The 25,656-nt window shown below is 40.8% G+C and overlaps 2 protein-coding genes and 1 long non-coding RNA gene across 18 annotated transcripts in view; 1 reads left to right on the top strand and 2 right to left on the bottom strand.

Annotated features, from left to right (window-relative positions):
* Positions 1-1,653: 1,653 nt before the first annotated feature.
* On the bottom strand, positions 1,654-18,283 carry CSF2RB (colony stimulating factor 2 receptor subunit beta). Of its 4 annotated transcripts, none has more exons than XM_064654971.1 (14): positions 17,054-18,283; positions 16,077-16,207; positions 14,490-14,619; positions 12,313-12,497; positions 11,841-11,989; positions 10,630-10,801; positions 10,150-10,545; positions 9,123-9,268; positions 8,847-9,021; positions 7,753-7,843; positions 7,400-7,469; positions 6,157-6,260; positions 2,136-5,879; positions 1,654-1,817 (listed from the first exon to the last, which is right to left on the bottom strand). In XM_064654971.1, exons 2-13 carry the CDS (start codon positions 16,144-16,146, stop codon positions 4,682-4,684), a joined length of 2,886 nt encoding a protein of 961 aa, XP_064511041.1. In that variant the 5' UTR covers positions 16,147-16,207; positions 17,054-18,283; the 3' UTR covers positions 1,654-1,817; positions 2,136-4,681. The 4 variants fall into 4 exon arrangements, with proteins under 4 accessions (XP_064511041.1, XP_064511044.1, XP_064511042.1 ...); XM_064654974.1 differs by having other exon boundaries at positions 10,150-10,310; positions 10,413-10,545; positions 16,077-18,281; XM_064654972.1 differs by having other exon boundaries at positions 10,150-10,310; positions 10,413-10,801; positions 16,077-18,283.
* On the top strand, positions 11,975-25,222 carry LOC135414336 (uncharacterized). Its single transcript, XR_010430675.1, has 2 exons — positions 11,975-12,062; positions 23,042-25,222. It is a non-coding gene; the product is annotated as an uncharacterized LOC135414336 (long non-coding RNA).
* NCF4 (neutrophil cytosolic factor 4) overlaps positions 18,686-25,656 on the bottom strand; it is an 80,563-nt gene continuing 73,592 nt past the window's right edge. For all 13 annotated transcript variants that reach the window (XM_064654992.1, XM_064654981.1, XM_064654985.1 and 10 more), the window contains 7 exons: positions 24,177-24,304; positions 23,135-23,192; positions 21,511-21,609; positions 20,641-20,771; positions 20,482-20,547; positions 19,478-19,702; positions 18,686-19,101 (listed from right to left, as the gene is read on the bottom strand). In XM_064654992.1, coding sequence (XP_064511062.1) covers positions 19,092-19,101; positions 19,478-19,702; positions 20,482-20,547; positions 20,641-20,771; positions 21,511-21,609; positions 23,135-23,192; positions 24,177-24,304 — 717 coding nt within the window. In that variant the 3' untranslated portion in view covers positions 18,686-19,091. The remainder of the gene's footprint in view (positions 19,102-19,477; positions 19,703-20,481; positions 20,548-20,640; positions 20,772-21,510; positions 21,610-23,134; positions 23,193-24,176; positions 24,305-25,656) is intronic.

Raw genomic sequence — 25,656 nt, 5'->3', positions numbered from 1 at the left:
TGGGGTCTTATGAGAGCAGAGCAGAGGTGCAAAATCATCTCCCTCAACCTTCTGGCCACACTACTTTTGATGCAGCCCGGGATACTCTTGGTTTTCTGGCCTGTAAGTGCACGTTGAAATATAGAAACACAGACATTCACGTGACTGAAAAAAAATAATTCTAACTATACAACAAGACCTAAGAACCCGTTAGAGCAGACAAATAATAATGGGAGAGTCCAGTTATCATAGACTGTCTAAATAACATGTTTTCTTGAATTCAGTTCTGGTTATCTCATATCTGAATGAATACTGTAGAATACTGTGCAGAAACAGAAAAAGTACAAAGTTGTTAGAAGAGTTACATGATCTATAGGAAGAGAGACTAATTACTGTGGAATTCTTCAGCTTGGAAAAAAAACAACTGAGAAATTATTTGACAGAAGTTTGTAGCATCTCAAACGAGATGGTGAATAAGGAATGATGGTTTATAAATTCTTCTAGAACAAAAGCTAAGGAGTGACTTACCATGCAATTGGCACAAAATGAGTTCAGGAAAATGTGGGCATTATTTTTTTGTTTGTATGGTTTTATTTATAAACAAATATAGTAATACTTTCCAATTAGACATTATGAAGCCAACAATTAAGTGGTTATAGAAAGGAGTTAGTTGAACCTCTAAAGGCAAGAGACATGAAGCACATATTGTCTACAACACCTTAGATGTAACCTCCAATTCTGGAATGCTCTGGGCCAGATACCAGGTAAATATATCAATTGAGGATTTAATTATTTGCTGGATACTGTTTCATGTTTACTACACCCAGGCTTTAAGCATCCACTGCAAATATTGGCAGAGACAAAATACTGGGCTAGATGGAATGATTGTTTAGATCTACTGTGTTAGTCTTATCTTCCTATACTACAGTCTCTGCTGCAAGTAGAAGGGAGAAAAAGGGTGTCTTTAGATGCTGAAACAACACCATGAATCTCTCGTGAACCTGCAGTGAATGAAATAAACTTGAAAATGTGTGTCAACATCTTATATACATCTGAATGCTGCAGGACAAACAGCTTAGAAGATGAAAAAGTACTCATCTCAAAACTTTGCAGTGTATGTGCATGCTGTGAACCAGGAGCTGGAAAATTTTGAAAAGGAGAATAGGAAAACCTACCCAGTTGTTTCAGATGGCTTTAGAACTCCTTCTCTAGACAAACAAATTATCCTTCAAGAAGGAGGACCGTATGCTTCTCTATCAAAGAGCTGGAAAGTACAAAACAAATCTGCAGAGGTTTTGAATTAAAGCTGGCTCATGTTGAGTGAGTTTGCAGAGGAGTTTGGGCTCGCCCACTGAACATCATGGTGAAACATCTATTGTGTAATATGAGGAGTTGTTTGGATCCAGATTGTAGCATGTGGAATCCTGGTAGGCCCTTGAAAAGGCTTGTATAAAGGGCCAAAAGAGGCACAAGTGCTACTTATTCCCCATGTAGAGAATGTGACACGCTGTGTTTCTTTTCATGGAAATTTCATCTCCAGAGTGAGAGCAGAAGGGAGCAAGCAGAGAGTGAGGAGAAGAGGCAGAGATCATTCAGTGGAGTTCTATGGGAGTAAGGTTGTGTGTACAACGTGCTTGTGAACAAGAAACCAAAAGGACTGCAGGATCAATTAGGTTTGTTTTCCATTACCCTGTAGAGGTACAGGATTCTATGATTTTATGATTCTCAGAAATTCTCCAGCTGTCATTCCCTGAGGTCTTGGAGGGCTTTCCACTGCAGGTTTCTTTTTCTAGCAAACCATTCAGCTCCATTTTCCTTCCTTACATAAAAGACAAACCCTGAGATAGCAGAAACAAAACAACAGAGCAGTTCAGCATTTACCTTATTTAGAACCACTGAGAACACAATATACTTCCTCCCATAATCTCATGCAAATTCAGGTAATATGTTTCTGGTTGATGAAGATTATGATATGGAATAATAAAGTGATTACTTCAGAGCAATGAAAAGAAAAATGTCTACTGTTGAAACACGGGCAGAATCTTTTATGCTTGAGTGGGCAGTGAGGAAAGGGTTGCAATAATCTCATAACTGTATATACACTGCAGTGTAAATAGGGAGCTGTAAAATGTGATTTACAGTATTGAGATGCTTACCTCTCTTTTTTTGACTATATCAGAAACATCAGTGGCTCATCACACAGATATACAGGCTGTGGGGCTGGAACTACTTAGTGAGAACCTGTACAGAGAGGGGCATGTCATAATTGGCTCCTGAATCATCACAATGATGATTCCTCTCCTGCATATCAGTGCCTAGCACTGGGAAAGGTAGCAGCAACCTGCTTTTGCACAGTAACTTTGGGGCTTAAGCTAATGATCAGGAAGTTGAAGACCTGGGACTCATGACAGCTTCTAAGTCTTGAATCACCACACCAGGTTACAGTATTGTAAAATGCTTTTTACCACCAGCACTGCACCTGGATCTCATGCAGAAGAGCATGGAAGATTCATAGGATCAGCACCAGAAGAAGTTTATGGAAGTTTTGATTCAGTAACCCAGTAAAAAGTGTATTCCTCTGGCACAGCAGAGCTGTAGATTATGAGCTCTGCTTCCAACATTCATTACAGATTTTATTTAATAATACTTAAATGGATATTGAACAAGGAGTCCCTAGAGCAGAAATTCATTCTGCCCTAAAACAATTGTTATAGTTGCAAAGAAAACCACTGCTCAGTTCCCCTAGTTTGACAATGGCATGTTACTCTGCAAGTTCCAGGCTCCTGAAGTGATCTTCAGATGATAATATCCGCTCTGTGGATATTATGTGCTTGTGTCTGTAAATCCTGTCTCCAAAATCAGCCTCGGCAAATGCCCAGTGAAGTGCAGAGAGACAAAAGGAACAGAGAGCTCTTAGAGTGCTGATGACAATGCAAATGGGCTCCATTCAAAAGCCACTGAGTTGAATAAAAGTTCTCCCACTCACTAATCTTCTTGATTATCAAACCCCAGCAATTCAAGGCCCAGGAAAGTGAAGCATATCTAAGATGTGAATCCAGATACAAAATTTGCATATGAATTTAAACATCTCCTTTTAGGACACGATTAGAGCACAATCATACAGCCTGGAAGAAATTAATTGTCCCACTTTAGAAAGGCCAAAAAAATACATTGATTACAAAAGGTCTACATTGAAAATCTCTGGAAGTGGTCATCAATATTCTCTATCAGAGGCTATAACTGCGTATCTTTTGCTGTCAAGAGCACCAAACTCAATTTGCACACCTTTCAGATTTAAAATCGTATTTCTGAGAATAAAATCCTCAAAAAACAATTCATTTCACTGCAATTTCTGAATCAGCGCTGTCCCATTAACTCAGCAGGAGGAATCACCTGGCAGAAACACAGAACTCATTATCTCTGTCAAATAATATACCAAAGTCAGGAGAAAGTGTCCTGCCTCACAGGTGGCATAGCTAACATACAGAATTTTTTGAGGCCTGATCAAACAAGCTAATAGTAATTTTATTGTAACCACAATATTTTAACATATGAAAGGAAATATTTATATGAGGAAATAATATTTTTATTAGTACAGAATTTATATTTGAAAAAAAGAAATTTTTTTTTGAAATGCAAGTCCACCTTCAGGTCTGAAATCAAAGCCTTCTCGCTGGTCACAAAGTCACAGCTCTGAACAAAGGCTCTTTCCTTACACCACTTTCTCTACAGTAAAACTGGGAAAAAATGTCTCCTCTTTCTCAACACATCTTATTACTCAGGAAAAAAAACCCCAAAGAATCGATTACACAGTTAAGATTAAGAATATTATGTATAAACAGTCAATGAACTTAAAATAATATGGTATTTTAACACTTATAAATAGAAAAGCTGCAGCAGATTTAAACTTGTGCAGCTTCCCAACATTTCTTGTGTGCCGTTTTCTGTTACCTGCCCCACTCCCTCTCTCTCACTGAACCTTAAGAGTCCTTGGATTTTCTTTCAGCCATGTTTCTTCTTCCAAATGGTTCTCTGCAGCCTACTTTATGTATCCCACTAGCGTTACCTTCTTACCCTTAGCATTTGCTGTGATGTACTGCGCATTAACATTAAGAAAGCTTTCCTGGACTTCAACATTGTTTTTTTCACATTTTATAGTTACCCTTCTATAACTATCCTGTTTTTTGGTTTTGGGGAGTTTTTTGCCTTAGACAATACCTATTTCATGGCATAGTGGAAAGGCAGAGATATGAAAGTTCCTTGGTGACTTTTAGATCTATTTTATAAACACACAGAAGTTCAACAAAATTGTTCTTAAGAATCTAAGTTTTCTTTCCAAGGTGTCCAAGCTCGTCTTCTTCTGTTAAGTCTGCATTTCCTGCCATCAGTTTTGCCAGGCAATTTGGTATAATTGCAAGATGATTGTGATCTGTCACAGGATCACAAGGAGGATAAACTGCTCATTGTGGATAAGTCAAAAAGTTTAAAAAACACCAAAGGCAAATACATGTATTTCATGCCAAATGTGTGAAGAGCACTGAGAATGATACTGAGCTACTTCAGGTTTTTCCACATATTGGACTGGAAGCTTGAAAATGAAACTGGTGTTTATTTGTTCCTTGGTTTGAAGGTTCATTTTCATCAGACAGTTGCAGCCTCTTTCAGTTATCAGTCTCTTCAGTATTGATTAGTATTTGCCCATTTAACAGATTTCTTTAATCCTCAAAGATTGCTGCCAGGAAAAGTAGTCATCTGATTTCAGGATTTTGAAAAGCTGAATAGCCTGCATTTTTGATACATCCTTTTCCTTGCCAGTGATGGAGTCATCATCAGATACAGGCTTCCCAAGTGTTGTCTTGCCCTCAGAAAGTTTCTTGACTTGGTAGTCTTCCTGACCATTATCCATCTTCACACTGGGTTTTAGGCTGTGGAAGCAATAGTCACCAACCTGGCAAAGGAAAACTGGCTCAGTGCTGTCAGGATTCAACACCACTAAGTTACCCTCTGACAAAGGCTGCTTTCTAGGAAGACCATTTTCCTTCTGTAAGACAGGCAAAGGAATCTTTGTGGCTTTTGAATGTCCGTTGAGGCCTAAAGGCACAGTAAGATAGTCTCCAAACCTCTCCAGGTGCAGTTCAGGAGAAGAGGTTGGTGCCTGACCTGAAACTTGGACCATGACACCAGTTTTCCCAGGAGAAAACTCATGGCAAGAGTGGTCACTGTGGGGCTGGGGCTCCTGTGAGCCACCAGGTGATTCCCCAGCAGTGACAAGTGGAGGATGGGTGGAGGCACTGGCTGATGGCAGTAACAGGCTCTCTGTGGTGATGTACTCCAAGGGACACTGCTGAGGAGATGTGGTACAGCTGAGAGCTTTTGGAGAGCTCTCTTCTTCTGTTTCCATCTTGGTGCCTTTCCCACAGGCTGGTGGGGCCGGTGAGACTTCTTCCTTATCACTGAGGTGCTGCATCATTTCCTTCTGATCTGTAAGTAGGTAGGGCTTTGGAGGACCTGCTCCTGGCTCTTCTTGCCTCTGTGGAGCCTGAGGACAGTCTTCCCTTGGGAGAGTCACATACTGAAGGGAAACTGATTTCTTACAGAGTCCCACCTGGTCCAGTTCCAAGGACTGATGTATATCAGGGTGGGAGGACATCACTGGATTGTACAAGTATGGACCATTGAAAGCAAAGCAAGGGATTGCTGTGTGGGAAGCAATACTTTTGTCATCACTGTTTTTCCTTGAAACAGGAAAGGAATGACCAGCAATCTGACTAGAGCAGAAAACTGGGGCATGCTCTGCCTCATTTAAAGCATGGTATGAGTTCTGTAGGTCCGGTGCAACAAGGGAAACATCCGTCTTTTCAGTCTTCCCTTCAGGGCACTCTGCCAAAGTCTTCGCCTGCCTGAAAGGGGGAAAGTTAAAAGTTGCTCATGAGAGAGATTATTGTGGTAAACATTAAACATAAAACAAGCTTATTTGAAAACACACATCGCTAAACACAGGCTTAGAAAACAGTTTTCTTGGAGATGCAGTCTAACCCAGGTAATAAACAATCGTATCCCCTTCTCAAAAGCAACCTGTACAGGCTTTTTAGTGACAGAGCATTTGATTGTATCCTGCCATGATGCAGGGAGTTCTTAGAGGCTATCATCCACAGTGTCACTGTGCTGTTCACTCACCTGTCCAGAACTTGAAGGAAACTAGCCTGCTCCGTCTTCTCTGAAAGGCTGTATTTGTTGAAGTCCAGCTGGTTGCTTGTTGGCCAGTTTCCCAACTGTGCTTTCTGAAAACGAAAAAGCAGACATGACCAAAGAGCAGCGTTTCACTGGCTGTAGAATCAGAAACAGGAACTGTATTTTCCTCATGGACAAAGGTACAGTGTGCTGTGTGAAAAACCGGCTGAAGGGCAGGGCCTCAAAGGTTTTACTGAATGGGGCTACATATGGCTGGTGATCAGTCACCAGCAGTGTACCTCAGAATGCAGTTCTAGGGCCAGTTCAATATATTTATCAATGATCTGGATGCAGGATTTGAAGGCACCATTAGCAAATCTGCTGACAATCCCAAACTGGGAGATGCTGTTGACTCTCTCAAGGGACAAGAGGCCTTGCAGAGGGATCTAGATAGATTAGAGCATTGGACAATCATCAATGGAATGAAATTTAACAAGTCCAAATGCCAGATTCTCCACCTGGAACAGCATAATGCTGGGTACAAGTACAGATTAGGAAAGGAGTAGCTGGAGAGCAGCCCTGCAGAAAGGGCTGGGGGTGCTGGCTCAAATCAGTGTGCACCCTGACAGCCAGGAGGGAAAACTCTGTCCTGGGGGTCTTCAAAGATGGCATCATCAGCCAGTCAAAGAGGCAATTATCCTGCTGTATTTAGCAATAGTGTGGCCTCGCCTTGAGTACTCTGTGAAGTTCTGGGTCCCACAATTTAAGAAGGATTTTAAGGTACTCAAATGCATCCGGAGGAGGACAACAAAGCTGGTAAAAAGGCTATTTTGGAGAAAAGGAGCATGTCAGGCAACCTCACCTCTCTCTATAGCTTTATGAGGAAGGAAAGTCAAGAGGGAGGCGCTGATCTCTTCTTCTGGATATTCAGTGATCAGCATTAGCTAATTAAGTTTGCTAATGACATTGGATTATTTCAGTCAGTTAAAATTTTAAAGTACTGAAAATTTTCTAGCTTGATTTTACATCACAGTGGTGCTGACAAGCACAGCACAAAGAAGTCTGCTGGTATAAATATAAGAACACTATTACACTGAGTAGGACCAGCACTTCTCCTAAAAATAATTAATCAGCTAATGAAGATAACTATTCATTGTGGACTAGGAAACAAGGAAGGCTCTTAGGATTTCTGGAAGTCCTGAAAAAGAGAGAGAAATAATGAACCCTTCAAGGTACAGTTCCCTCTTACCCCCACGTAGCTCTGGATCAGGAGACTCTTTCTGGGGTTTGGAATATTTTCCTCCCAGATTTTCTTCTTCCTGCAGCAACAACACAGAGTTTTCAAGATTTGCTTCTCAATGTGACTGCAACCAGAAAAGACTGCACCCCATACACTGTGCTGCTCTGCATAGCGAGGCACCACCAAGGCGATGGCACAGCACCAACTCATCTCTCACCCTTGCACAGACATGGACAAGGCTGCCCACCAAGGTTCATCTCCACATAGACCTCTATCTCATGGGGGACAAGAAGTGCCTTAGCCTTTATGCCACCCACATGGCCAACAGGCTGCTGAATGTCCTAGTTGCAACGCAAGCCTACCTGAGGAAATATTTATAGCTGCAACAAGCAACTATTAGCAAAGTGATGATGAGAGCTGGGAGCATCACTGGGAGAACCACTGGCGGCAGAACTGAAACAGAGAAAAGAGAAATAGGTATCCACCTGTTGAGTGGCCATTTCCCATAACAGGTTTTTCACTCTGGTCACTCTTCACACAGGAAGATCAGGAAAACGCAGGGGTTATGTCAAGAGACAGGATCATAAGGCTTTCAAACCGTTGGAATACCCTCCAAAGCAGGACAGATCAAACATGGCCTGTACAGTTTACCGACCAAAGGAGTTCATTGTTACCTTTACTGATACAGAGTAAACAATTCATGCTATTAAGAAGATGGCTAGAAACCTCAGTCCATCCTGAACAACAGACATGTCTCCAGGCATCTTAGGTCTGCCTGACTCTACAGTTCTGAAGAAATGGGGTCTCAGAGATTTTCTAAGAGCTTTCTCTGCTATCAGCAACAACAGCACACCAATTTCTTCCCGAGTATACTCATCAAAATTTGCCTAACAGTATCACTGCTACAAGTTTCCTCAGAACAAATCATGTCAGATCATATTACTTTGGGCACAAGACTGTATGAGGGCAGATATTCTGCCTCTCAGTCAAGAAACAGCAAAAACATGTAAAGGTTTTATCTCCAGCATACCCTAAGGTGTGTTTTACACAACACTATAGTCACTGTGCAAATATAAAAAACTGATGGCTTATATTCTGTCTTCTTTTAGTCTCAGGCTCTTCAGTCACTGACAGCAGAATGGACTACTAGAACCAGGAAACAAGAATGATCTTTTGGGCAGGATCTCTGTTTCATTTTCCATGTCGAAAACTTTATGGTTAGTTGTACTCACCTTATGAAGGCAAGTATGGAAGAAGCTTAAAAGGTCATTCACCTAATTCACTGGCATTGATGTACTGCAAGGATGCAGGCAGAGAAGCTGCCTTAAGTGACTCCAGATAACTTATGGCTGCACCTCACTCCAACCTCAGCTGAGAGCATATATTTTTCTCAAGAGGCATTTCAGCCATTAACAGTCCATGCAAACCTTACAAAAGCAGCCTGCATGAAAAGTACCGTTCTCAGTCTTCCAGGTGAACTCCTTGCTCCATTCACTCCAAGGCCCCTCATAATCCACGGGTGTATTCACCCTTGCGCGCATTTTCCCCCTATATTCTGTAGATGCTGCCAGCATCTGCAGAGTGAAGATGAAAGGAGGTTCGTCATTGCTGATACTTAACTTCTGGAGAGTCTGGAAAGAGGAAATAAGCACAAATTACAAGGTAAGAAGAAGTTTCTTTCCATTTGTCCAGCAAAGAAATATCCAGGACTCCTGCACTTTGTGAAAGTTACCTTTTCATATTGGTTGTTTTCCCAGTATTCAACTTGATATCTCTGTGTTATGAAGTTGTATCCCATAGTGTGTTTTACCCATCTCAGTTCATACTCTTGGTTCTCCGTTGCTTTTACTGACACATTTGCAGGCGGCAGCACCTGAACTGGAACACATGGAATGTCTCAGGGCAACCTACTGGGGCACTGGAAAAAGTGATTCATTTTTTCCCCACTGCAAACCACTTCCAGAGACTGAAAACATGGTTATTTTGTGCAATGTAAGAAGTCTCAGCTTTTTAACATTTCTTAATTCTCTACATCTTCATATTCTACTCAAATAGAATAAACCAGTAGACCACTAAATAACAGAAAATCCATACCCATGAATGTTGACAGCACTCCCTGGGTACAGGGAGGTAGTGAAGCAATAGGTAAAACATCATTACTGGTCCACCACATTTCCAGAGATTTTCATCTCTCTTGGAACTACCTCCTGATATTTTCACCCTCTGCAAGGAGCTCTCCCATCTTAAGTCTGCAAAAAATAGCTCAAATACCTCCAGATACATATAGGCAGAAATGATCCATCTGGTGCACCTCACTGGGAGAGGATTCCTACCTCATAGAGTATTCCAGGGGCCAAGGCACAAACCCACAAGAGCTCCACTGGCTTCTTGAGAAATCACATAGTGACACACTCCCCACAAACACCTCTCACCACAGCTCCCTGTCACCTGGGACACTCTTGAAGGTCATCACAGAGAAGTCAGCAGGGTGAAAATCACTCATTGATAAGCTCTGGGTTACAACCTGAATTTCTGCACAGCAGTTTCTGTCACCATCACCTTCCTCAGAGTGCCACTGAGGAACTCCACACTTACATCCCAGAGCTCTGACCTGACACAGTTCCTTTCTTCGTCAGTAATTGATTCTTCTCCCTACTCCCTTTTCTTCCTTGCCACTGTCTTCAGCCCCACTTGCTCAGACAGGCATCTCTCCAAGAAAGAAAGAAAGAGAAGAAGGAAGAAACAACACAGTAACTAACTGTTCTTGTAGCTTTCAATCAGTTTCTCCTCCGTCTTGGCCCGGACAGACACATTGTACTGGCTCTGGCTGCTGGAATTGCTAACAAGGATCTCACAGCTCTGCACCACATATGGGACGTGAGGCAAAGTCTTCTCATGCACAGGAGAGCATTCCTCTTCTCTGAGGGGAAAAAAAAGAGGCTGAACTGAGATCAGGGGAATGGGGCAGAGCAGAAACCCCATGGGAGAGGCACAGACAGACTGCCATGGGCAGAGCACGTACTCTGATGATGGAGTGGCCCTGAAGAACAAGCCAAAGAGGACAGAGGTGGTGATCGCTTTCTTCACTTCCCAGCTGCAGGTCAGACGATCTCCACCATTGAAGAGGCAGCGAAGGTTCCTGGGCTGAAGGCCACCTTCAGAGAAACAAGTGACAGGAAAGGTCTGGCTTCTCAGCCAGAGCTTCCCACCCTGCACAGCCCCTCTCCATCCAATACTACCTTCAGGGGTCTTCCATGACGCCTCCGTGCTCCACTCACTGTACTGCCCAGAGAAGCCACTGGCCTGCCCCGGTCTGGCTCGCACACGGGCAATGTAGCTGCTCCCTGGGACGAGGTCCTCACGGCTGAGATTGCAGTGAGTGGTGTTGGAGAGCAAGAGTGAGGCAGCTCCCTGTTGTCGGGGGATAAAAGGGAATGGAAGGGAGGGAGGAAATTGGGGAGTTGGGGAATGGAGAAGAGGGGTGGAGGGGGGAAAGAGTGAGAGGATGTGACTGCCAGCTGGCATCTCTCAACAGTCCCACACATGCAGTGGTCCATGTCCATGCTGCCATGCAGTGGTCCTTACTCCCATACTAGAGGGGCTTCAGCACGCATGCTGCCAGCATGGCACAGGAAGGCTGAGGCACAGGCACTATCAGGCACAATCTCTCCCAACAAGTAGGCCAACTCCTGCAGCTTGCAGAGTCCTGACTGTGTTCACCTCCAGCTACACATGTTCATAACTCTCAGTGCAGAATTATGTGGGAATCTGGACAGGATACTTCCCTTAAAAACTAAAGATTAAGCTGACAGATACAGAAGAGAAACATATGAAGATCCAGGGAAACAATAGAGCAAAGGATATGGACTCCTAAAAACTAAAAATTAAAAAAACAAACAAACAACAACAAAAAAACCCAACAAAACAAAACAACAAAAAATAAAAAACAAAAAAATCCTAAAAAAAAAAATTCCCAACAACACAACCAACCAACCAACCAAAACAGAACAAAAAAAAAACCAAACAACAAAAAACTCCACCAAAAAACTCCAAAACATATCTTTCTCCATGGGGGAGCAACTTCAAATGTATTTTGCCATTTTCCCCTCATGAACCCACAGTCTCCTGTTGGAACATGATTTAATTCAATTTGGGAGGGATTCAGGGCAAAATCAATTCCAACTCAAAACCCAAGCACAGCATCCCTTTTTGTTTTTTTTTCTGTGGAGAAGAGAGTTTTGCTTTCAGTTCAGGACAAATGGTATTTCACTGGGTAAGTCACTTGCAAATAGAAAGAGAGCCCCTTCTGCCTGACCCAAAAAACACTTGTTGCATCTTCTTAGTACCTGAGAATGGAAAGGCCATTAATTCACACAACTTTTACCACAGACTTTCAATTGCCCAAAATGGTGCAGCCCAACTCAGGACAGCTCAGCTCCTCCACTCTTACCTCCCAGGACTCCCATTCCCGCTTGTAAGTGACTTCATACTCCAGTGCATTGCTCAGCATTTGGCTTTTGTCAGCTGTTTTCCAGGTCAGCAAGAAGTCTCCTGATGTCATCAAGCTGACTGAGAGGTTCTGAGGTGGAAGGGGCTGAACTGGAAGGTGATGGTACAACACATGAGTAGAGACAATGAGGGAAGGACATAAAGAGGGGAAGAGAACATCTAGGTAAGCTTCCCCATTTCCATTGTATGTTATCCCTGCCACACTAAGTATCTTCTGCTTGACTAGCTCCTGAGATGACACCAGGTCCAGCTGCTCCCAGAAACTTGCCTCTCCCTGACCCACCCTTTCAATGTGGACCTCTTTGGCAGTTTTCACGATGGAAGTGGAATTCAGTTCTTGGCTGAACAGCAAATATAGTCCCAAAGATCCTTAAAATTCATTGGAAAATGAGAATTTGGTATTTAAGTCTTACCATTTTGGAAAAGATCAACATTTAGTTCTGCTTGAAGTATCTTGTTAGGTTTGAAGCCATAAATATCTTCTACCCCCATTCCAAAATAGTCTGTGGAGTTGCGGCAAACCCAGCGCACATACACATCAGGAGTCTCATGTAAGTCATCTTCTGTCTGGCGTTTGCAGTACATCTCCTTGTTCTCCCTGTGTATAAAGTCATCTATAAAGATCTGATCTGGAGACCTACAGTTACCACAAAATTAAACACCTGAAACCAATTTCATCCCATTCTGTTGTTATAATTTACTAAGGCGCTTATATCCTCTTCTCACCGTATCCATTAGTCCTGTTTTGCATCAGTTGATACGACAAATATTTTTAACACCACGATTTTTGTCAAATGCCTCCCCATTTCGAAGCTGTACAGCAGAATGCTACATTTTAGTACCAGTCTGTTATTGTTACTTTTTAGCCTAGCTCTATGTAATCTCATATTTTAGGTGAGAAATAGTATGATGAAAATTAATGTCATGTAAATGCACCTTTTACTCAAAGTGAAAGTCAGTAAAGTTCTGATGATCCTTAGCTTATTGAAGACATTCATTTTGCAGTCCCAAAAAGACACTTAAAAAAAGATTTTCCAACCAAAATGTACTTCTGTATCCTTTGTAGTTCTGTTCTGACAAGGGACTTCAAACATTCATTAAAGAGTTCATCCAAAATGTTAATCATTCTTTCAGATAGCCTTTCTCCAGGCCAAGGAACATCATGAAAATTAGAAACAGTATTTTAAACTAGGCAGGAGAGGGAAATATTTGTGTGTTTGCAGTAGCCTTAGCTGCTGGAGAGAAGTGTTGCTTTTTTTTGTACTCTCTGGAATTTTTTTGTGCTTGTGGCTTCATGCCCAGTATATTATATTGTTCCAGTTCAGATGAGAAATATTAACTTGCAAATATTTAAGGCCAAATGCTGTCTTCCAGGATAAGATGGAGTCTTCTAGCCAACTTTATGTCAGCAAGCATTATTCAGCACTATTGCTAGTTTTAAAAGTTGAGTATTAGCAAGGAAACCAGGGAAATTGCTGAAATATGGGTGGGACTGACCATACATGTGCATAACCTTAAACAAAAGAGTCAGCCCAAGGGTTGTGAAGTCCTAAAGATATTTCTGTCTACTCACCATTACCCTATAGTTTGGGATTTAATCAACTATTCTTCATCTATGAGCTGATGGTGTTTAATTGTTGGCTGTTTTGATTTCAGCTGTGTGATTGTCCATCTTTAATACTCAGTCATCTGATGAGTTCAGTCATGTTTCATGATCCACACACTCCATCAAGTAACAATGTTGCAGAGAATCCTCCAAAAGTCCAAGTAACTTTATATCATCTTTTCCCAGAAGCCTTAACTTCAAGGTCCTGTGCCAAAGTTCTTCCACTGATTTCAGTTGCTTTTAGATCTATTAATTCTCTCTTGTTTGCAATAAAATTAAGAGTTCTTTCTCTTTACTTTCCTTCCTGTGTCCCTATACTCTAAATCATTTTCTTCTCAGCCATCCATCTTTACCTTCCTCTCTCCCCTAACTATTCCTCCCTTCTGTCCTTTCTTACCCTCACAATTGATCCAGTCTGATGATTCGGTTCCCTTTTCAAAAGGAAACAGATGTAACAGAGAGATACTGTCATAAACACACCAGTATCTCTGGGAGGAAAACTGATAGCACAGATGAACTTACCAGTCTTCTCTATCTCACAAACACAGAGTCTATACATGTTGCTCAGAAGTGATCAAAATCACACTCTCAGTGATGCTTCTAAATTGACAAAATGACACGGGGAATGCCTTCTTCCTTTTGGGTTTATAAAAGCTGTCCTTTATGCTCACATTTTTCTGACACCATCTTCTGCCCTCCATTATTAGCATCCTATATGCCCCATCTTATTTCTAGTCTATTATCTCACAACAAAATCATGGAAAATAATTGTAAAGGTGAAAAAAAATAACTCCACTAGCATGGCCTATTCATTATTTCCTTCCTAAATGAGGCCTCAGAAGCAGGTACAACTTTTGTTTTAACCCGATGACAGAAAGAGGTGGGCATGTTTTCTTAAAATCTGCCTGCTGGTCTCTAGGATTCCAAGTTATGGCCAGTTTCCCTTTGGTCTTTTATCCAGCTCAGCACATTATAGGTACTTACATTATAACATCATCCCTGTGGTAAAGAATCATACCAACAAGGTCATGAGCATCTGAATGCTCCATCCATGTACAGGTGACCTGTGAGTTGTAGTCATTCAAGCAGCTCAAGCTTTTCATAGGGATGCTCTCTGAGAAAGGAATTCAGGCAAAAAAAAAAAAAAAAAAAAAAAGGATGCAGTGACTACAAACGTAAATAGTGAGAGATAGTAGGAGTACAAAACAGGTAAGGCACTGATAAGAGTACTCTCCTCTTGCCACCAGAAAATTATAGAATTGTAGGATGGTTTGGGTTGGAAGGGACATTAAAGATCATCAAGTTCCAACCCCCCTGCCATGGACAGGGACACCTTCCACTAGGTCAGGTTGCTCAGAGCCCTGAACTTGGCCCCGAACACCTCCAGGGATTGGGCACAACTCGGTGAAAATATGTACAGAGTTGTGGCCATTCTGCACATCTCTACAATACACAAGTGTCCAAACCAAGCTATAACTACCCACAGTTGAGATCTTTGTGCCTGCAAGGAATATAATTCCAGCCAAGGTATCACTTTTCCAACACTGATTATTTCCAAGGATTAGGAGACACCATGGACAGCAGGCACATAGAAATCATTTCATCTTTGTTGTGTTGGTGTATAGACTTCTTTGCCACTAACTTCCTAGTAAACATTATGATGTTAGAAAGGTATATTTAAAAGTGAGATACTCTGAGAATAGTCTTGTTATGACTCAGAATAATGCCCAAACTAATTTATCGGAACTAGATTCATGATCCAGAAACAGCCAGACTTCTCGTGAGAGATAATTTTTTTTTTAAGTTCACAATTGTTAAGTTGGAAAATACAGACTTGCCTCTAGCACATGCACTAGGAGGCAAGTTGCTTTCTTATCCTGCTTTATTTTCTCTGAAGGTAATATCTGTGCTGTGCTATTGGGATATTGCAGCTTCAGATGACAAAGATATCAGTGTGCATACATGAGCGTGCTCCCTCAAGTAGTTTTTCATGATGAGAGCTACTATCAGCTTATTTAAGGGGCTTTTTAAGGGTAAAGAGTAGCTCTCATTGCATGAGAAAGGAAAGATATTAAACTCAGAAACACAAACAATGGATATGGCAGATGGTCTCTTTATCTGTCAGCAATTCCACAGGAAGAAAATCAGGTCATCTGGATGTTGCTCTTGGTAGCCCCCACCACCCTGTCTTGTGTCTGTCCACATGACTACATTCCTGTACAGTTCCATTGGAATTATGCAGCCCTTCATTTTCCTGTTTTCACTCATTATCAGGGTCTACTCCTCCTTTCCATTCACTCATTATCCAGTCAGCTCATTTATCTCATCCATTTATCCAGTATTTCGCCTGTCCTTACCACCAACACACAACTGATTTGTCTGCACATGCACCTGCTACACACTGGTTTTAATCACGATGTCTGTTCTCCTATAGTAGAGAAGACGGTATAGAAAGAAGCAGAAAAGCAAGCAAAAAATGAGGAAGATCATTAGCTGAAAGAAGCAAACAGATACAAAAAGAAAGGCAATGAAGGAAGGAAAGATAAAAGAGAATATAAATTTGAATCTCACCTCGAATGGCTTGAACACTGAAGACCAAATACAGGTTCAGCAGCAGGATGAAAATCTCTTTCATGTTCATACTGTCCTTTGCCTGCAGGCTTGATCCTAATTCAGATCATAATCTTCTGCTTATTGTAGAGCTGCTTGTTTTCATTTCACATAAAGAGAAGTAAAACTGAATGAGGAAACTTCTTTTATATTTGTGTTGGAGTGGGATTCAGAAAGAACTTCTACCAAGCATTTATTGTAGGACAAAATTCATGTCTTCTTGTTGTGTGAGCTTGCCATACAACGAAAGAATGAAGCGAATGCACATTTGCAGGAATTCTGTCAGCTAAGTATCAACAAGAAACATTCCTGATCTGTGAAGAGAACTCAGCCTTCAAATTTATTTATCCTTCTCCTCTTTATGCTCAAAGCCCTCCTAATGAGCCACTACAGTGCTCTGGTTTTTACCCTTCCTCAAAAATATGATCTCCAATCACATAATTCCTGGGAGCTATAGTGGTTGAATTTCCATATTCATTCACTTTCAGATTTTTCATCAACATGCTACTTTTCTAGCTGCTCCCCAAACAATTTGCAAATTGTAGACATAATACCAAAGAAACTATTTTCTTTGGTGATTGTAGAGAGTGAGAGTAGATTGAGCAGTTCCAAGACAACGGACCACACTGTTCATACCGGAATTCAAGTCCTTTTGGCCATTTCTCGTTGCTCTCTCAAAAGCATAATGCACTCACCTACTTAAGTACATTACAGATCTGAGACTTTTTTCTACTTTAGGGGAGCATGGAAAAACTCCTTTTAAATTTCTATTGACTTCCAGACTCTTGAACATCAATTCCTTATGCGAGAAACAACTGGCTGAGCCAATGATATTGAATAGTCATTACAGCTAAGGAATCCCTCAGTCACTCACAAGCCTTTGTATGAGGGCAGACTCTGCCATTTTGCTTCCCCCAGAAAGGAAGCCATTCCCTTACCTGGACCCAGAGACGTCTGTGAGGCAGATCATTCAACCTGATGGGTGAATCTCCCTGTCCAGCCTGCCCCCACAGCACCAGAATCCTCTGATGCAGAAACCAGCACACCCACACTTGCCTAGAACTGGAGACAGAAGGTATCAACCAAGCACAGGATTCTCTTGGCAAGTAAGTCTTCAAAATAAATGCTGCATCTTCCGTGCATCAGAAATGCCACTTTCAGAGAAGCAGACCCCACCCCTTCAAGGGAAGTCTATGCAATTTCTTGTAAAATAGGAAGTTTGTAGTTCCTATTTTAGACCCCAGAGTATGCACTTAAATGGCACTAAGGGAAGGGAGGGAAAGGAAGTTTGTCAATCTGCGTGTTAGCAATTACCAGATCATGGGACTAATGTATTTTAAGGAAAAGAAAGGATTGACTACAGCAGAAGTAAGGAAGACAAAGAAAGAATTTCTGGTTTTCACTCCAGTGCTGTTTCTTGCTTTAATCTAGACTAGACAATCTTCATGGCAGGGATCACACTGGACTTTCATTTGTACGTCTATACTGGAGACTAGTGAACTACCTTTATTTCTGTAACCCTTTAATTTGAGCAATATTTCTAAAAGCAAGTTTTACCTATTTCAACAACAATTAATAAGTGCAAGAGTACATAGAAGAAACAAAAGAAAATTGATGAGAAGAGTTGATCTGAAGTTATCCTACAACCAAGGCAGCCATGCTCTTTTAATCCAACTTTAAAATTTAGGCCAGTAGCCTTCAATAATAAGATCTCTAGGAAAGTTAGGTAGCCATAAGGAAAACATACACTCACGTTTTTGCTCTGGAGGGTAAACTATGGAAGACTGAGCTCCCAGATACAGAATATAACTGCTAGAGTCTGTCTATCCTGCACTGATACATACTACACCTCCTCCAAATTCCTGGAGTACTGACCAAAACCACAGTTAGCTCAGTTACGCTCTCACCAGAACTGTAGCAATAAACAAGGGAAAAAAAAGTATAATGTGAATAAGAGAAACATGCAGAGCAAGATGAAGAACATGAGAATATCTGAGGAAACTGTGTGACAGGAGGTGTCTATATAAAACCTGCAGACAAGAAGGGGAATATGTGACTTTGCTGGATGGGCAGAATTTACTTTGTATGGAGTATAAAGGCAGAGAGGAATTATCCTGCTCTGATTTTCAGAGGCCAGTATGTTTATTTCTTCCTCCACCCTTAGAAAAGAGGTTTCTTGTTTCCCAACAGACATTTTCCCTCCCTCCCCTTCCTCTCTGAAAATGTTCCTCCGATTTCAGACATACATGCTGCATTGCTGTTTACATCACAGGATCTAGCTGTAAGTGAAAATCTTCAGATGTCATTTGCTCTGTTAAACTCCAGGAACAGGTAACAAGTAATCCTGCACACCAGAAGCTTTGCAGACCATGCATGCCATTAAGTTTCAAACTTACAATATATTTTCTTATGTATCACAACATGTAAGATCACTGACATTATCATTGCTTATTGCTTCATCTTCTTTCTAAACTGTAATGTCTTCGAAGCAGGAAGTTACATTTTGTAATAGTTCAGTAAAATAATGTCAACCAAATCCCCCCCCAAAAAAACCCACTTTTAAGTAAAAATTGATAAACTCATATTTAACTTTATTTGTTGAAGAATCTGATACAGTAATTTCTTGTTAGTTCTCCTTTGAAATGAAGTGTCCGAAAGCAGAAGATAGACAGAGAATAAACTCCTGTTTGAATAGGCATCATGCATGTTTTCCCAGAATGCAGAAATAAGTAGTCTGTACAATTACAAAAAGGTCTATGGAGAACACCACAGGTGTACTAAGTTTGATTCAAAAAATTCAATATATTGGGCAGTGGAAAGAAGAAAGCTAAGGTGGGCTCCAATTTCTTCACTGAAGTACAAAAAAGTTTTCTTGATCCTTCTAGAAGAAACTCTGAATGCCTGGTCAGACTCCAACATGACAGAAATAATTATGCCCTGGCACACAAATGTTCATATCAGCAAATGAAGAGAAAACTATGGCAATCTAGAAAAAAAGAAAAGTTTATGAAGGCATTCTGGACAAATAATTAGCTCTGGGAGTGAGTATAGAGATTAGAGCAGGTCTTGGGACTCCGGACATCTCTATTGCAGGCTAACACTGACTTGCTTTGTGAATATGGTCAGTGATTTTATTTCTCTATTCCTCACCTTCTCTGGTCTCTATGTAGATGTCTCTATTGCAGAGGAGTGCTAAAAAGCTGTAGAAGCTAAGTACAGATTTTACATTGAAAGGTAACATATTACTAAAAATTACTCTTTTCAAGGTCACTTCAAAGCCATATTAAAGGAAACTGCTTGAAGAGAGGGATTATTAAAGGACTGTATAGCTACCTACTGGAATATATCTATATAGCACTTACATTGCTCCTACTATTTGAGTAGCATCTATTCCTGGACTAGTGTTGTAGACACCCAAGTCATCTTTGTGAGTGATGTGCAACTTCCAAGGAAAAAAGTGCTTCTCAGAGGGCCTTCTCCTGCTCTGAGATACCATGAGTTCAACATCCTCATCGGAGAGCAACCGGATCAGATCCCCGTCGAGGTCCCGATAATTCAAAGCGATGTCATCTTGGACAAACTCCCGCCTGGTAGAAGAGGAATGGATTGATCCCCAGAAATCAAGGAATGCCTGGGAGGTGCTACATGATGAACAATATACTGACAATCTAATTAACTCTGCTAAAAGCCACATAAAGCCTTGCATGTGTTGGCATTCTTGATACAGCTAGTACTGGAAATTATACAGCCACATTCGTGCTGCGCTGTGTTTAAGGTAAGAAATCTATCAGAACCAAGAACCTTTTACAGTAACACCACACAAATGGCACAATTAATCTGTATGTTTGATAAAATTCCCATACAAAAAATGCTGACTGTAGTTACTACCCACTTTTGCCTACTTACAGTTGCTTTTTTTTCTGAGGAGTGTAAGAGTATTAGCATAGGTGTTCTATTACTAATATTTGATGTTCTAAAGTGTTGATATTCAACACTAGATCAAGTTAGTTTAACACTAGTTTAGCAGGTGTTAGAAGGTGGAGTCTTGCATCCTGAAGAAGTGTATTAGACAAAAGATGTTTTCAAGGGGTCATTGCTTTGACCTTAGAACAAAAATGGAAACTTCTACACAGCATAAGTGAATCAGAAGTGTGGGTCATTCCATACTTATTGATAATCCCAAGGAAGATAGGTGTTTGCACAGATGGCCCTAGGCCAAGTCAAAGTACAACTTCTTCAAGACATTTGAAAAGTATTTCACACCCAAAACCTGGTGATGACCAAGTAGAATGTGAAAAATCTAGGACTGGCATAAGCTTGACAAATGTTTAAGTATTAAATATACAACTAACTGCTTGCATTGTACCTCATCAATTCCATGAGATCTTTGAATGATGGAATGCTGCTCAGGTCCTCTTCCACTGAGATATCCCTGTAATCAGAACAAATCTATTCATTACATATCATGAAAAGAGAATTATTGGTGCTTCTTCAGCAATAATCTGGAATACTATTTTCTTATTACCTGATAGTGCTCACAGTCTCACTGTGGTAATAACAGCGGACTTTATTGACTGTGTCTTCCTGCTGTGGTAAGTCTTTTATGATCTTCACAAAAGCACATGGGAAAATCCCAGTGGTATCATTAGCAGTTCCCTGGAATGATGGGAAATATTAGAATCAAGAAAACCACGCCATTTTGGCCACATGCATAAGTTCTGGAATTCAATTAATTTCCACAGAAACAACAATAAGAATTTTTCTACTATAATCCAGAAAAGAAAGGCTATGGAAGTGACCTGATGGCATCCCTACAAAAAGATTATACAATTGCATAGTCAAATACCAGGCAGGAGAGTGAAACAGTGTGTAAAAAATGAAAGTCAGATGGTTAGCAAGGAAGGCTGTGGTGTTTGAGCAAGCAGAGATATCATATCAGCAAACACACAGTATGTTCTCCTCATCCTCTTTCAGAAGACTGCTGCATTACCCAAGTTCTCTCTAATCAGGCTGACGTGTGTTGTGGTATGAAGCATGAAGCATACAGCAACTCACCCTGAGGCAAGAAACCAACTAATCACTGAAATGGAGTTTCCATCTCCTTTCTGTGGCCTTTCTGTGTTCTAATCACTTCCAAAGAATTTAAGAACATTCCAGCAGAAAAAAATGCAAGTGAAAACTGAAGTCTGGAGGGCAGAAAATTTGTAAGCTAAAAACCATCAAGGAACAAAGCAATTACAAATTTGGAATCAAGGATTTTTTCTTGACAGTAAGACCTGATTATGGTAGAGTTTCTTCTTGAAAGGAAGAGACAGGTCACAAGGATTAGGAGAACCCTTTCTACTCATATATGTCAAGGTATGCTAATAATTCAGTATTGCTCTTGCAGTCTTACCTCCAACCAGTCTTTATTTACTCTGCTGAGTAGGTAGATCAAGTCTCCCTTCTTGAAGCTGAGTTCCAGTTTATTGGTTCCAGGAAAATCAAACAGTGCCTATGGAAAGTAATAACACTGAAATTACTAATTCACAGAATTACAAAAGTAAACCTTTTTTTTCTGTTCTGTACTTGAGGTGAAAGCATAAAGCAGCAAGATAGTGTGCATTTTGTCATCACAGACCTATTTCTGGGATAAGGTCACATATATTTGACCACAGTTTGCAGTTCTCACAATTTCTTCTCCTACTCAGCATGCACGAAAATGCTTTGAAGAAATAGTGAAAGCACTAGGATAAACATGGCCCTGAGAGAACTGCATGCTAGGATTCTTAAAGGGACAGAACCCTGAGCACCAGAGAAATAAATATACATAAGCTGAAAACACTTAAGAGCAAATAAGACAACAGAGCTGAAGAAAACTGACAGCTTGAAATCCTGAGAATTGAAGAGATATATTTTTTCTGGTTGCAGCTTTACAACTTTTAGATTCGCTGCAAAATATCATAAAAAGTCTTAAAAAATTGCAGAAGTGTTGTGTCCTAATTTAAGGGTAAGTAACTGTTGCTCTTACATCTAGCTTTCAGGTCTATATGCTGAACTGAGAGATTTGGGGAAGCCTGGGAAAATGACATGTAGTTAAAATGGAACTTAGATGTCCTCTTCAGGGGAAAAAAAAAAAAAAGGAAGTACATGCTACCATCCTAACAAACTGTTCTTGGATAATTAATGTTGCTGAGTTACAAAAATGCACAGCTCCCCCATTGTCCTTAGAGAACATGATTTAAACACTCTTAGAGGAACAAAAACGAAAAGGTGTTCTCTGTTCTGTGTTGAGATAGTTCTTTCAGTCTTATTAATGTTATGCTCGTAGTTCATATGTCTATTTAATAGCTCTTTCAAAAGCTTTTTTCACCTCTTGAAAAATTTTGGTAGGTATAATCGATATTAATAAATTCATAGATAAAACCCAAGAGGCATGACTGTTCCAAGACCTGTCACTGTCAGTGTGAAAACCAAAACCAACAAACCTCAAAGCATTTGATGGCTTTTTTTAATCTTACATAGCAAAGTTCCAGGAAGCAAGACGATGCTCAGACAAGTACTGATTACAAAGCAGTCCCATGTGCTTAATACTGAGACAATATACTACAAAAGACAAGGGTATAGGCACTTTTCAGTAGAACACTTGTGCTACAAAAAATACTGAGATGCCTCACCTGCAAAGCTTTTAAACATATACTGAAGTCAATGAAGCTGAAGCTTGTGCTTGTTATAAATTTAATTTATGGTTATCGCTATGCAAATATGCACCATTTGGCAGCAAGCTGTACATGTCTCATTTTTTAATGTCCTGTCGTTCTGACTTCACAATGGACCTTCTTACTACTCAAGTGATGAGGAACAAAACACTTCTTTCCATCCTTTGTTTCACTCCCTGTTGTTAAAATCAATTGTTTTTCTCTGTTGATTTCACTTTCTTCCCCCAGGTTCTAATTGGAAAAGGCAACTTGATGGATGAGGTACCAAAGTAAAGCAGAGTTTAATCTCCTATCCTGTGACAGGTTGTGCAGAGTACTCACCTCAGCCCGCGGAGCTGCTGTGCGGTCAAAAATAGGTACTTGATGTGAAATGCTTTTACTGCAAAGAAAGGGGACAGCAGGGAGATAAACATGCCTTTCTAGTCATAAAAAATGCTACACAATCAGTAGTACAATGTCTGTATTTTTACTATTTAAGAGGCAGGCAAGCCATAGACCACTGGAGAAACTGCATGAAAATGAATCTGTGTGCAGCACTGAAGTAAAAAAATATGGATGCAACAACATTGCCCTAGTTCCCTCAGTTTCAGTTCAGAGTAGCAACAATCTGATGGTGTCTGCTGTTGAGAACAGATGGAATTTTCAATATAGTCAGTATCCTGGACTTCCACAGCACTGCTTAGCCCCCCTACTCTGCCTTCTGGGCATCTCTGTTTCTAGCATTTATGGCATTTAGTTCAAACTCTGTCATCATACACACATGCAATTTCTGCAGCGTTTGAGGTAAGTGAAAAGGAAGCGGGTCCATCTTTGCTATGCTGAAAGGAGAATTAATTTGTCTAAAGGGTAATGAAGTATGGCGTCTACTTAACAGCTCTCCAAAGGGGTGTCAATGCTGCTATGTAGGACAGGCCCCTGTTTAGACAAAGGACAGAAACAAATTAAATATTCCGTTTCATTTAGTGTATGAACCAGATCTCACTGAATTCATTGCCAAAACTCACATTGACTTCAGTGGTGCAAGCCTATGTCATTAATCTTGGCCTGTATATTCTGCACATTATAATAGAAATTACCATTAAAGAAATACAGGCAGATAGAACTGGACAGTATTTTTTAAAAGCAAGCTATACTCTCCTTTTGGAATTTTCCTTTAATGCAAGTACCACATCCACTTTAAAAATCTGAGATTACTGAAAAGAAGAAATACTCTGTGTTCACTCCACCACAAAGATCCTCATATTGGGAATTCATGGATTCACACGGGAAACACAGTGGTGACCCTCATCTCTCTCTCTCCCCCCCAAAACTGGACAGCATCTTTTACATCAAGAAATGCTGAAAAAACATGTCAATCACTTACACTCGGCGTGTCCGTGGGCGAAGCCGTCTCAGTCTGTGAGGCACCTGCTCGCTATCGAAGGTTGAGTGGTAGAAGAACAGCCGTACATCTTCATCCATCAACACCCAAGCAGGGAGGCAGAGTAGGTTCTGTGCCAAGAGCAAGGAGGAAGCAGAGTGTAGCAGTGGGAGAGACCAATTCTCTATTTATTTACATGCAACAAATATGCCTCTCTGACCTACAGGATCATGAAGGATATTCATTACTGCCAGAAATCTCTCTCCTCTCCCTTCTCACTCAGCAGGACACAGCTGAACAGCTGACAGTTTCTCTTCTTTACTCCTGGAGTTGGCCAATGTATTGCTTCACTCTTTTTGTACCTGATTTACTGCAGAAGTAAATTGTTTTTTTGTTTCCCTTCAGAACATGAATGACTGTGGAAAGAAGGCAATCTTAAGTCATGTAAGCCTTGGCCAGTGTTTCAAGCTTTTAGTGATTTAAAGTCAGGTCTTCAGTTAACCTGCACACAAAGAATTTCTCTCCTTGATGTTTACTGGATGCATCTTCACTGTAGAGCAGGTATAACCAGAAGCCCACCTGTCCTGATTCTGGCTGTGACAGAGCCAGTTTTCTTCTTAGTAGCTGGTACAGTGCTGTGTGTTGGATTTAGCATGAGAATGATGTTGGTAGCACACTGCTGTTTTAGTTGCTTCTAACCAGTGGCTCACTAAACCAAGGACTTTTCCATGCTCTGCTAGTGAGGAGCTGCACAAGAAGCCAGGAGGGACCATGGCCAGGACAGCTGATCCGAACTGGCCAAAGGGGTATTCCATCCCATAGAATGCCCAGTATGTAAATTGTGGGGAGTTGGCTTGGAGCCACTGGTCACTGCTCAGAGGACTGGCTGGGTATCAGTCAGCAGGTGGTGAGCAATTGTGTTGTGCATCACTTGTTTGTTTTTTTCTTTAGTTTTATTTCTCTCTGTCTTTTTCATTATCTCCCTTTAAATTACAATTATTAGGATTATATTTTACTTTATCTCAATTATTAAACTTTACTTATCTCAACCCATGGGTTTCACCTTTTTCTGATTCTCCTCCCTATTCTGTTACAGGAGTGAGCGAGTGACTGCACGGTATTTAGTTGGTGGGCAAGGTTAAAACACAACCCACACACCATTCTCCCAGTCTTTTAGACATACATATCAATTCTGTATTCATGCAGCACCTGGAGATTCACCATTTCCTCATACATCTCGGGTTGGGGGATTTTTTTGCTAAGGATATCTATCTGTACAAGAAGGGAGTGAGTGAGCCTCTGTGAACAGTGTACTCCAGCAGATCCTACAGTCTGAACAATCTGGGGAAGAGGACTGCAGGTTGTACCACAGTGTGTGCACTGTGTATTCAGAAAAATCAATACAGAGAGAAGCAGATACCTAGGACTGTAACAGTACTGTCTCTCTTAGCTGATTTCAAGGGGTAAATATCTGCAGTGCTCA

The sequence above is a fragment of the Pseudopipra pipra genome, chromosome 5 (assembly GCF_036250125.1).
Source record: "Pseudopipra pipra isolate bDixPip1 chromosome 5, bDixPip1.hap1, whole genome shotgun sequence".
Classification (NCBI taxonomy): domain Eukaryota; kingdom Metazoa; phylum Chordata; class Aves; order Passeriformes; family Pipridae; genus Pseudopipra; species Pseudopipra pipra.
This window is presented reverse-complemented; position numbering and strand designations above follow the sequence as displayed.

Coding starts and splice junctions, on each gene's coding strand:
- CSF2RB (XM_064654970.1), bottom strand. CDS start 16,146: ATGAACATGAAAGAGATTTTCATCCTGCTGCTGAACCTGTATTTGGTC. Junction 12,498..14,489: donor CACAGGGATGATGTTATAAT/GTAAGTACCTAT, acceptor CTTTATACACAG/GGAGAACAAGGAGATGTACT. Junction 7,844..8,846: donor CACCTGGAAGACTGAGAACG/GTACTTTTCATG, acceptor TCTCTGTTTCAG/TTCTGCCGCCAGTGGTTCTC.